This window comes from Dendroctonus ponderosae, unplaced genomic scaffold, assembly GCF_020466585.1.
Source record: "Dendroctonus ponderosae isolate FM_Combo_2020 unplaced genomic scaffold, Dpon_F_20191213v2 Dpon_F_20191213_8, whole genome shotgun sequence".
Classification (NCBI taxonomy): Eukaryota; Metazoa; Arthropoda; class Insecta; order Coleoptera; family Curculionidae; genus Dendroctonus; species Dendroctonus ponderosae.
Window position 1 is genome coordinate 12528630 of NW_026019016.1, and position 12757 is coordinate 12541386.

At 39.2% G+C, this 12757-nt stretch overlaps 2 protein-coding genes across 5 annotated transcripts in view; one reads left to right on the forward strand and one right to left on the reverse strand.

The window, feature by feature from the left end:
* Positions 1–639: 639 nt before the first annotated feature.
* LOC109541980 (two pore potassium channel protein sup-9) lies at positions 640–8851 on the forward strand. 2 transcript variants are annotated; one of them, XM_019911000.2, is made up of 8 exons: positions 640–1016; positions 3408–3625; positions 3716–3872; positions 6237–6362; positions 6512–6716; positions 6767–6940; positions 6990–7156; positions 7262–8851. In XM_019911000.2, exons 2-8 carry the CDS (start codon positions 3499–3501, stop codon positions 7392–7394), a joined length of 1089 nt encoding a protein of 362 aa, XP_019766559.1. In that variant the 5' UTR covers positions 640–1016; positions 3408–3498; the 3' UTR covers positions 7395–8851. The 2 variants fall into 2 exon arrangements, with proteins under 2 accessions (XP_019766559.1, XP_019766558.1); XM_019910999.2 differs by having other exon boundaries at positions 642–1016; positions 6990–7162.
* A 1415-nt stretch (positions 8852–10266) lies between these two features.
* The window catches only part of LOC109541967 (dynein regulatory complex protein 8), a 16464-nt gene continuing 13973 nt past the window's right edge, over positions 10267–12757 (reverse strand). For all 3 annotated transcript variants that reach the window (XM_048669443.1, XM_019910980.2, XM_019910981.2), the window contains one exon: positions 10267–11713. In XM_048669443.1, coding sequence (XP_048525400.1) covers positions 10863–11713 — 851 coding nt within the window. In that variant the 3' untranslated portion in view covers positions 10267–10862. The remainder of the gene's footprint in view (positions 11714–12757) is intronic.

The window sequence follows — 12757 nt, forward strand, 5'->3', positions numbered from 1 at the left end:
ATTTTTAAGCTGTCGGTTTTCCATCGTCGTCTTGATGTTTTTGTGTCTTTCTTTGTTGTTTTACTCATAAAGAAGGCATTCGATTGTTTTGTTCTATATTTCACTTTTTGTGCGTTGATTTTTCCTCGATTTTATTCTCCACGAATTGCTACTTTTAACTAATTTTTTCAAACTAACGTGCAGAAATGCAACAAAAAACAAAGTAGTTATTTTGTAAATTTAAACAAGGGGAATCGTACAATGGATAATTGTTGCAAAACCGGAGATTTCCAAGGATTCCCGAAGGTTTGAAACAAAGTTTCGCCTCAATATACAGAGTTTGTTGGGTATTTCGCCTCAAAAAATGTTGTCTTTGTGAAAAAATGAGTCCGTCTCAACAATATAGAACTTATTTCAATATACAGGGTGTCCGTAAAAGGGGGCGAAAAGTGTAGTTTTCCCTAAATATGTTCTTCTAGTTGCCACATTCGTCTGGGGCAAGTTTCTTGGGTGAAAAAACTGTACTCTGCGCTAATTTTCGTTGAAAAATGACTGTCAATGCCGGTGAAACTTTGCAGTTTAGCCTCGCTGAGTGTACTTTTCCATGATCTCATCCTCCAAAGTCTTTTGCTTGAAGAACGTCTAAATTCCAACAAGAAATCGAAAAACCAACTTTATGATACAATGAAAAAAAAAGAAGAAAAACTAGTTAATCGAGGCACAGTTCTTCGTCGCGTTGAACCCGGTATGAAGAGGAACAAGTGAGAGCGGCATTACGTCACTGCGGAGCCAGTATCGATCGAATCTGGACCGCGTGTACATCCAGAATCATCCCAGTAGCCCGTAGTTGATTTCGCTTCGGGAAAAAAAGCGCTATTCGCAGCTAAAATTAGAACAAATTTGCTAATCTCGATTGGTGAGCGTGTGGGTGCGTGCATGAAAAGTATGTGGTTGCATTGTGGTGGTTAGTGGCCAGCGCATTGTCTGGATATCGCCGCAATTTGGCCAGATTCTGGATATGCGGTTGCAATAAAAAGGTGAGCGAGCTGAAAAGCGACGGAACATTTTGACAATTCCGAACCTCTGCAGTGCCAAGCACTGCATTTTCAACAATTAGCTTAAAGCAACTGGTATTCTCGAGCTGGCCTTTGGGCAACAATCGCCTTTCAGCATTTGCGGTCGTTGGCAATTTTATTTATTTAGGCCCAGCCGCTAGTAAAAAGCGCATAAATCGTTTATGAACCCTCCAATCGCTCAACAGTCAAGGGCCTTTTGCAGAACAATGAAGTCAGCGCAGAACACGTTGGTTTTCGCCCATTAGTGCAACTTTAAACTGTTTTTGTAGATTCTTCGAAAAACCCGATAAGTGGCTTCTTTGAAATCGCCCCTGCAGGATCTGTGAACTGTTTCTAGCCCTCGAAATCGGCTTTTAGCGCAAAATAAGCCGGCGACTGTCGCAGGACGAAACCTTTCAGCCTAAGCGTTTTAAGAACATTTCAAAGACATTTATTTGCCTCAGAGCTTAAAACCGTTGGTTTTGTTAAGCTTGTTAAATATCTGCCTCGTCTTCTGAGTCAAATATGAGTTTTACTATTGAAGATTTTTCGCATATCGCCTACATACTAACGGCAGGTTTTAATTGGAAAAGTTCAGTTCTACAGAGGAATCTAAAATCGCATAACACACATTCTCAGTTTGAATAACGCAACGTGAGCAAACAGCATTATAACGAGTTTTGACTGCACAAACACATCCCAGTTTAAACGAACCTCCAGTGAATTAATGCCTCTATTGCCGTGATTTGGACGTCTCAATCACGTGCAGATCACAACATTCTCGGATCTTTCTTATGCCCACCTGCCCCAAACATTAGAGGAAGACTTAAGGTTATGCTTAGCATTAAGTTCGAGCCTAATGCCCACTTGCACTAAACTTCTTCTAAGCACTTTCTTCGTTCGACTTAAGCTTCAATGAGTTGCACCATCCGTTTTTCACGTGTTCTAAGATTCAGGCAATAACCGGCAACTCTGTATTTTTCGTTCTGTTCTGTATGTCTGTGTTGTTTCTAACCGAAATTCGAGATCTTTTGAAAATTTTGTTTTACTAATGGCTGCAAAACAAAAATGGTCTACTAAATTCAGCGCTCCCGAAAGAGATACTCTTTCAGAGCTCGTCGCGTTTCATTAAGATCATCGATCAGTCATCGAAAATAAAAAAAACATGCTCTGTCTTCCCAAGAAAAGCCCCCAACATGCTAGAAAATAACGGGCAAATTTAATGCTATTTGTTAAAACAATTAATAATTAATTTTTAAACAACATTTCCGCGTACGACCCCAACAATCAGGAAATTCTACAATAACCAAAAAGAAGACATCCGGAAGCACATTTCCAATCAGAAATTTTTTTTTTATAAAACTGGTGGCGGACGAGTTGTGCCTTCAGTTCCCAGGGGCAATGCAGATAAAATATTATTATCTATTGTAAATTATAAGACCTTGTATGGCGTGGATAAATCACTTGCTCCTTTTGATGGTGATTGAAAAAAAACAGCCAAATGAAACTCCGCCATCTCTCAATTTCCCAATTAGTCAGAAAGGTCGTTCGTAAAACGTTGAAATTCAAAATTCATAATAATAATAACATTTTATCTGCATTGCCCCTTGGAACCGAAGGCACAACTCGTCCGCCACCAGTTTTATAAAGTTTTTCTTTCTGATTGCAAATGTGCTTCCGGGTGTCTTCTTTTTGGTTATTGTAGAATTTCCTGATTGTTGCGGTCGTACGCGGAATTGTTGTTTAAAAATTAATTATTAATTATTTTAACAAATAGCATTAAATTCGCCCGTTGTTTTCTAGCATGTTGGCGGCTTTTCTTGGGAAGACAGCATTTGTTTTTCTTATTTTCGATGACTGATCGATGATCTTAATCAAACGCGACGAGCTCTAAAAGAGTATCTCTTTCGGGAGCGCTGAAAATAGTAGACCATTTTTGTTTTGCAGCCATTAGTAAAACAAAATTTTAAAAAGATCTCGAATTTCGGTTAGAAACAACACAGACATACAGAACAGAACGAAAAATACAGAGTTGCCGGTTATTGCCTGAATCTTAGAACACGTGAAAAACGGATGGTGCAACTCATTGAAGCTTAAGTCGGGCTTAAATTTTAAGGTAAGAACGTGCTTAGCAGTTTAGTGCAAGTGGGCATTAGTCGCTTAATTTGCGCCGCATGGATGAGACAAAATCTCACCTCAGAAACGCAATACGGGGGACATAAGAAGTAAAAAGAGGGGCCAAAAAACGTCCTTAAAACGCACAATTTTTCACGCAAAAATAGACCGTCTTAACTTGTTGAGGGACTGTATTTTCAGAATATTTCAGCTTGCAAAATTGAGAATTTCGCATTGAATTGGGGGTAAAATTTGCAGGTGGGGACATGAGGTGGAGGAGTTCAGGGGGGCCCGCGGGGGGCAGGTAGCGCTGCGGGACCCCCGGCTCCAGCATGAGGCGCGGTAGAGAATGAAGAAGCAAAACGTCCGCACCCTCTCACTCATAGTGTGCACCTTCACTTACCTGCTCACTGGGGCGGCATTCTTCGACGCTCTCGAGTCCGAAACTGAGAGCAAACGCAAAATCGTACTTCAAGGTAAGCAACCGCAATGAGGCAAATCCCCATAAAAAACCCCACATTTTCGCGTTGACCTGTTCAACACTGATTCGTCGCCATTTGTTACAGAAATTCAAGTAATAATTAGACGTAAGTACAATATAAGCGACGAAGACTTTCGGATACTGGAAACTGTCGTGATGAAGTCTGAACCGCATCGGGCTGGACAGCAATGGAAGTTCACAGGGGCATTTTACTATGCCACCACTGTACTGACAACAATAGGGTACGTTTTTATCAAACCTCCCAAAAAATTATTCCAGTCCAGAACAGGGATGCTCGGTTATTGAATAAGGTGTAACTATATTACGTTATAAGTACGGATGTTTGCAGCATGAGCCGACGACACTGAATTCATTGTGCCTGAACAAAGCGACTGAACCAAAAAACTACGCAAAATACTCAGGAATTAATCACAAACTCAAATTATTCCTTCATAAACACACGCGAAACATCAGAACAAAAATTTAAGAGATCAAAACACTTCCGATTAGCACAAACAACGCCCCAAAACACCTTAAACGACGATAACAAGTGTAGTTTTTGACACTCTGACAGAAAAAGACTGTAAAACTTAAGAAAAAAACAGTCCACCATAGAAAACCTCGAGTACTTAAATGGATAAGTTCTGTTTTTACAATAGTTTTACAGAAATTAAATAAAGCGCAACAATATAATAAAACACAGGTAAACAATATGGGACTAAAGTTCTACAACCAGGGGTAAATTAATGCGAAACTTCCCGAAAGCTGTATGGTAACACTTGGAAAGGAAAAGAAAACGTGTTTAGTACAGCAGGAAATCTCAATCTGTAGACATCAGAAAAGCAAAAAATAAAAAACGCTTGTATTTTTTAGTTGCATTTCCGAAAACTAAACTCAGTTTACGCAAAAAATTTGAAATCTGGCTGGCGCCCCATCATCCAGTTGCAGTTAGCATGCAGGTTAAGCTACTTACCTACACTTTGGGCCCAAAATGTTTCTATATTTCCCACCAAATAACGCGATTCACACGGCACAAAGCACCCGCGACCGATTTTCCCCATTGCCTAGAATGAACTGAATATTTAGTCAGCTTCTCGCAAAAAGATAACATCATTTGCTCGATAGCCCTTCGTATGACTAATTGCTTCACTTTGCAGTTCGGTAACACTCTGTTTATTCTTGACATTTTTGTAGAAAGTGCATCTTCGCACGCCAATATTTTCTTCAGTAAGTTTCCGGTTCCAACGTGTTTGGATGATCGCCGTAAACAAAACAGTCAACGACAAACAAATCGGATGATGGGGCACGTTGCACATTTTTGTATGAAATTAAATGCTAGCAATCGAATCAGTCAATTGATTCGATTTTTTTCAAATATTGAACAATTTAAAATTGTGTGAAGGACAGGGACAGACTCACATTGAATCCAACGAGCTGCGAAATACGGAAATTGAGTGACAAGGTTTTTCCGATTATACTTTTATTCGCTCTTTCTGAAAATTTTCGATATTGCTTGGCCTCCCAGAAGTCCTGATTTCAATCGTATGGATTTGAAAATTCGATTCAATCATAACAGCATGAGTGAGGAAATTCGGGGAGTTTTGACCCAGAAAGCGAAGTTTGAATATCAGACACTTAAGTGCAATATTATGCCACAATTTCATGTTTTCCGTCCCGTTTTTGCTCATTTTTCGGAAGCTAGATGAGCAAGAACGCTCATTTTTACATCATCCTAAAGAGAACTAAATGGACTTTTTAGAAAGTGAACCATCGATAAAGAAATGTTGGCGGTTGTCTCAAAAGAGTCTTGATTTCAAGAAGTTTTAGATTCTCGTCCTTGTTTTGAGTTGCAAAATCGACTCAACATGACGTTGCTTTTTTCGAAGTTTCTCAAGAACCATTTGAGCCACAGAATTCGTTTTGGCATCGTTGGATAGAGAATTGAACATTCGATTAACAACACGAGTGAGGAAGTTCGAGTAGTTTTGAGCCAGAAAGCGAAATTTGAATATCAGACACTTAGGTGCAATATTATGCCACAATTTCATGTTTTTCCGTCCCGTTTTTGCTCATTTCTCAGATGCAAAATAAGCAAGAACGCTCATTTTAACATCGTTCCAAAGAGAACTAAATGGACTTTTTAGAAAGTGAACCATCGATAAGGAAATGTTGGCAGTTTTCTCAAAAAAGTGTTGATTTCAAGAAGTTTTAGATTTGCGTGTTTTTATGGTTGCAAAATTGATTCAAACATGACGCTGCATTTTTCGAAGTTTCTCAAGAACCATTTGAGCCACAGAATTCGCTATGGCATCGTTGGATAGAGAATTGAAAATTCGATTCAATCAGAACAGCACGAGTAAGGAAATTCGGGCCGTTTTGACCCAGAAATTTGAATATCAGACATTTAGGTGCAAGATTATGCCGAAATTTCATGTTTTCCTTCCTTTGAGCAAATGCGCGCTTATCTGCACCATCCTGACGCATTTTTTGCAAAAAAATCGCTAAACTCAAACAACGCCTTATTCCCAACCGAAATCGTTCAACATTTGCCGCACAAATTGGCCGATTTAAGCAATTACGGACATAATTACGGACATTATTTGCAGGTATGGGCATTCCACTCCGAGCACTATCACCGGCAAATTATTCACCATGATGTATGCCATGATTGGAATTCCCCTGGGCCTGGTTATGTTCCAGAGCATAGGCGAAAGAGTTAATAAACTTAGTAGGTGAGTGCGGCCTTAATTGACCAATGAAGTTCGCTTTTGAATACAACTACACAACTTACCTCCAGCTGTTCTGGCGCCTCTCCAAACTCTCCTAACCACTACGGCGATCTGCAACAAAAAAATTATTAATCCCCAATGTCCCTCCACAGCGTGATTATTCGCTCTGTCCGATCCTCTCTTCACTGCAAACAGACGACGGCGTCCGAACTGGACCTGATTTGTGTCGTGACGTTCCTCTCCTCTCTCACCATCCTTGGTGGAGCTGCAGCGTTTTCACGTTACGAAGGATGGAGCTACTTCGACTCTGTCTACTACTGTTTCATCACGTTGACCACTATCGGCTTTGGAGACATGGTGAGCTTCCGCTCCAGTAGCTGTTCCGGGATCTAACTATTTCGGTTCAGGTGGCTCTGCAAAAGGACAACGCGCTCAGCCAAAAACCCGAATATGTGATGTTCTCGTTGATTTTCATCTTGTTCGGTTTGGCGATTGTGGCCGCCTCATTGAATCTTCTGGTGCTGCGCTTTGTCACCATGAACACGGAGGACGAACGAAGAGATGAGGCGCAAGCCATTCAGGTAGTTCCTTCCATTCAATGACTTCCAATCTATCTAATCCTCCACTCAGGCTCTGGCTGGCGCAGTTAGGCTGGATGGGGACGTGATAACGGCAAATGGGTCAATTTTGAGTGGCCAGATCGGGCATCATTGCACAGAAACCACTTCTTTAGATATCGACGACACCTCAGTGTGTTCCTGTCCCTGCGGCTGCATCCCAACGAACAGTAGACACAGGTATATGTATGTCGGACATTTTTCCTTCTTCAATGTTTCTTATTTATGTAAAATCCGACTTCGACCACTGTTAACTAGGATTAATGTAAACCGTTTCTTTGAAAGATTCACCGTGCGAAGATCGCCAACTCAAATACGGCATCTGTTGCCTGTTCTTCCGATGCACGAGCTTCATCTGCCTCAAGGGCCGATTCTGCCGCCGCCCGCCATCTACCCCAATCACCGGGCATCGATTTGACTTGGTTTCGTTGGCAAACAGACTTAGCCCCTATGGATCAATGTGATATTAACGACATCCCAGTGAAAAATTGCAGAGGATTCTTGCAAATTTCGACCGATCCTCACATCTTTGCACCCTGTATATTGAACCAAACGATTCTGATTACACATATCAACAGTCAAGGACTGTTTTTTAAAATTAGCAAGCACAAACTGTTTTTGCCATTAATTCTCCTGCCTGCCTTTAGATGCTCTGTTTTTAACTTTTTTGGGCAACTGTTTTTCTTTTGAATCTTAAATTTCAATTGAAATCAAATGGATCGACTAGATTTGCAAGCGCTGTAAAAGTTGCAACCGAAAATGCCGAAATGCAGCGTTTTCAGTAAAACGAATTATAAATAATGTAATATAAATCATATTTTTTAATTTAGTATGAGTCGCCCGCATGAATCATCCCAAAATGTGCCACTTCGAACCAAAACTGAATTTTGGGATGATTTGAATGATCGATGAACCATTAAAGTCGCATGATGATAATAATTATAATAGAAATACGTTATCAATAATAAAGCCATTTTTCAACTCAGAGCTCAATGTTGTTTAGAAACAGGGAAGCATGAACAAAAACTGGATTGGTTTGCTGCTGCAGTTAAAAATGGCTTTAACGCGATGGAAGTCTTAAAAGTCATTTGCTGAACCTTTTCGGACCTTCGAGGCTTTCATTGGAAACTTCCATTTAAAAATGAACAATTTGGGATCAAGCTACCGTAGATGTTGATTAACGACTTCTAAACTTGTTCTACACTTATTAGCTCGGATTTGAGGTGCTTAAATAAACCAATTCTGATGACTGAATTCAGTTTTCCCATCTATATGAAGCAATTATTGTAACAGCAAATTCGTTTGCATTTGTGCACATCCCCTTTAGATGAATCGCAAATTCTAAACTACCTTATAACTACTGTAACTTTTAAATTTCCTGTACATAGATTTTACCAATACATACACATAGGTAGATAGAATTTTAACATTTTCAACTAACCAAATGTGTTAACCATTTGAATGGTCATACCTAGCGCGTAAGGAAAATCAGATATTTTATATCTTGATCAGTAGGTGTTTTATTCACTTTTGTATAGGAATCAAGCGACGTCTGTGTAAAAACCTGCAAGCTTTCACGTAATTTTGAAAAAATCTCAACGTTTTTATATCATTTATGCTTGGATTGAAATGTTGAAAACTCGCCATTTTCATAGCTAATCAGTTGCTGGTTTTCACAGTTAAGTAATCAGTTCTTTTTGGCTAGTTTGAGTCTAAAGCCCAATATCAAGCTTGGTTTTTAGATGCCACCTTTCATACACATGTGTATCCATCTTGCGGCACGATTCTTGTGCAAGCGATTTGTAAATTATCGAACTGTACGCATTTGTAAAACTGCGAAAGACCTGTTTTGCTATTAAAATATTTGAAAAATGACTTGTTTGATTTTACTTGAAAAATACTCGAATTTTCCATGAGAAAGTTAATAAAGAACACCAATTAACATCGACAAGCTCAATCAAACCAAAATGGATAATGCGATTATACAGACATTTTCGGCACATTTTAAGCGCTTTCAGCGTTCACGATCTTTAACCGACGATTTTTCCGTTATTATTGACCCAAACGCTTTTTCAATTTTTCCAAAGGTGAAGGTCGATTTTTTGAAAAAATGAAAAATTTCTCAAAATGTCTTAAATTTTACGTCATTTTCAACTCACGCACGCGAAGAATACATCGAACTGATTAAAAAACATGCTAGAAGGTTCAGATGTACTGCACTCTTACCTTGGTCACCCTGTAGAATGCTCTTGTTTTCCAATATACCGGGTCTCACTTTGAAAACTTTCTAACCTTAATATCCCGTCAACGATTTAAGTGGCAAAAATCGTGAACATTTCCTTTACAATTGCTAATTTGTTCGTTTAAAGTCATATTTTCAGGTATTTCAGTCCTTTCGAGAAAATTCCAATAAGACACTTTTTCCAAAACGAAACGAAAACGTGTAAAAACCGGTTAATTTAAAACTTCAATTGCAATAAATACGGCAATTGCAATAAATAATGTGTTTGTATTCACTCGTTGCCATGGTACCCGTCTTGTATTCAACGAGTCGACAAGCGATTGGTCAATCAGGTATACGTGTTTCCGGAAACACGTCACCAGGGACGGTTTCTAGGCAACGAAGGTTGTTGATTTCTTCGAACGGGGAAAAGTACAGATTTTATGCGAAAAATATTCCTTGTGGCAGAAATAAATTATTGACGAATGGGTGTGTAAAATTTTTATTTTTGGCAAAATTTTTGTAAGGGTGGAGGTCGATTTTTTGAACAAATGAAAATGTTCTCAGTGTCCTAAATTTTACATCATTTTCAGCTCACGGACGCGAGGAATGCATCGAACTGATTAAAAAACGTGCTAGAAGGTTCAGATGTAATGCACTCTTACCTTGGTCACCCTGTAGAATGCTCTTGCTTTCCAATATACCGGGTCCCAATTTGAAAACTTTCCAACGATTTAATTCGCAAAAATCGTCAACATTTCCTTTACAATCGCTAATTTTCTAGTTTAAAATCACATTTTCGGGTTGTTTAGTTCTTCGAGAGGCAATTAAAACAAACAAGACACTTTCGAAAACGAACGTGTAAAAACCGGTTAATTTAAAACTTCACTTGCAATAAATACTGCTTTACTGACAACTGATGTGTTTGTATTCACTCGTTGCCATGGTACACGTGTTGTATCCAAAGAGTCGACAAGCGATTGGTCGATTCGCGCTGTGAATGGTCAAAAATATCGATTGTAATTGGGCGCGGTCTAAATTTCACGTCATATAAATGAAACCACATAAATCATCTCGAATACATATAATTCACTTAGAAATTTAGTACAAAGGCAAAAAAACGAAAAATAAAATTAACCAGATTTATAAATTTTCAATAAAAAAGCAACTACTCGAGGTGAACATTTGCATAAAAATACCCAATAAATCGCTTAAAAAATTATATTTTGCACTGAATACAGATAAAACGGTCTTAAATTCTACTATTAACTTGAGTAATTCTAAATCCCACCTGCAAGTGATTAGTTAGCATAATGAAGTTACCATCTACTGTTCGCAGTCTGACCAAGTGATCAATCGGATTGATGCATCACTCGATCAAACTGGACTCTTTTGACATGTTAACAAAAGAAACTAATATAAAAGTTGATAAAAAATTAGACTGAACATTAACGTATTCATCCAGAAATCGGGATTGAATAGGATAATATTCATGTTCTCCTACAAGCTAACTTATAAAGCATAACCATCTTTCCTTAACACTTACGTTCTATCAAACAGCTCATATTGCTAGAAAAGAAATATAAAAAATGTACAGTATTACTAAATAACAATACACCAGCGGCACATTGAAAAATTCCGAATAAAAAAATTAAATGCCGATGATTAATTGATTATGCCCTTGGCTTTGAAGAGATCGCGCATGAGCCCTTTTAAGTACTTGATTTCCCGTTGCAAATCAGTGATTTGCCCATCCAACTCCCCGTGTTTATCCAGCAGGATTTTCTCCTCATTCAAGATTTCTTCCACCTCCGCCTTCTTCTTCATGCGATAGCGAGTGGCCGCGTTCTTGTTCTGCTCTTTTTTGCGATTCTTTTTGTCGTCTGGCGACTTCGAATACGGTTTGCTCCGTTTCTTCGCCACCAGCTTCTGTGCCGGACTCGATGAAGAATCATTGTAATTCTCGATCGGTTCCGGAACCCATTCAGGATCGTCCGATGACGAACAATCGCCAAAGTTGCTGTTGCTGCAGCTGCTGCTTGATGGAGAAGACGGACCACTCCATTGCATATCCTGCACGGTGGTGCGTACCAATTCATCTACAACGGCCAATTCGTGAGCAATATCAGCTTGGGGAGTGGCGACTGGGGCGTAATTCTCGAACGTTTGGGGAACAGTGGAGACAATAATGGGGGAATAGGCAAGCACCGACTCGGGCTGAAGTGCACACTTTTCCGGTACAGAGAATCCGATTTCCTTTCTGGGCGGTTCCTGATAGGAGGTTCCTCCCAAAATTGGCTCCAAAGTGGCGATGATGGGCTGTTCGCTGGGTGGGCTTTGGGGCGGTGTCAGTGTGCCATGGTTGAGCTCGTAGTAAACCTTCTCAAACTCGTTGAAGAGGTAGGAGTTTGAGTCCTCCACGTTTTTGTAGTATTCGGACTTTAGCGACACCGGTACTGCGACAGCACCGCGTTGAGGCGCCACTTCGTCCAATAGAGGAAGCATAAATGACGGTTCTGCAACAGAATGCCGTATTTATTCTGAACTAGTTCTCAGGACATTTTCTGCAGTTGTTTAGGCCACCAGTGGGCGCTGAAGGTTCCCAAAGGTCGCACAAAACGAACAATAAACAAATGTGCAGAGGTCGATTTTTTAAACTTGGATGATGACCCGACCACAATCAGGTACGTTACTATCAACAATCAATCGCTGGTTCCCTCGAAATATTTAATCGATTAGGAAATAAGTAAATCTCAACTTGTTGCCCAAAATATCTCGATCATAAATACCGTGAAAGTTGTTAGGCGTGGTTAGCCTTGTACCGCAAACTGCAATAACATCGATATAAATATTTAATGTAATTATATGCCAGCTAAACAGATACAAATTAATTAATTTGCTTTGTAGGTGAGAACAGATATGCGTGAAGTGGACACACTTTTTATTTACGAGTAGTTCGCAATAACAAAACATCCAAGTACCTACTGGAAAAAATGCGATAAACTTCGCATTTTAGATGAGAAAGTAAAAAACACGCAGTTTTGTGTGTGCTTCCCCCAACTACCATTCAATTAATCCTCCTTTACTTCAGGTTTTTTTAGTGGCTTGCCCCTTATTTACTTGTTCAAATTATAAATATTGCATTAAACCCATTGAGCCTATTTGAAATGGTATAGCGGCCGGTAAACGCTCCAGACCTGACGCCACTGGATTTCATCTTTCTTTGCCGATATCTCGCATCCAAAGTTCACTGAGCAGACACCAATGTTCAGATGCTACTGAATATAATTCGATCGAGATTTTCGCTGATTAAATTCTTTAAAATAATTAAGAATATTTTAAAAACACCTAAAGACAACTAACTATAAGCGACTATAAATAATAAATAAAACCAGTGTACAAACTGTTATTATCTTTTTTCCTTGTTGGGTTCCAGTCAAAATGTGGAATCAAAATGTTCATATTGTTTATTTCATATAACGTTTCGGCGAGACAACAGCGCCATCATCAGATTTAAAATTCAACACAAACCCATAATTGGGAAACATTAGATTCTTTTT

Coding starts and splice junctions, on each gene's coding strand:
- LOC109541980 (XM_019910999.2), top strand. CDS start 3,499: ATGAAGAAGCAAAACGTCCGCACCCTCTCACTCATAGTGTGCACCTTC. Junction 6,717..6,766: donor CTATCGGCTTTGGAGACATG/GTGAGCTTCCGC, acceptor ATTTCGGTTCAG/GTGGCTCTGCAAAAGGACAA. Junction 7,163..7,261: donor AACAGTAGACACAGGTATAT/GTATGTCGGACA, acceptor TTTCTTTGAAAG/ATTCACCGTGCGAAGATCGC.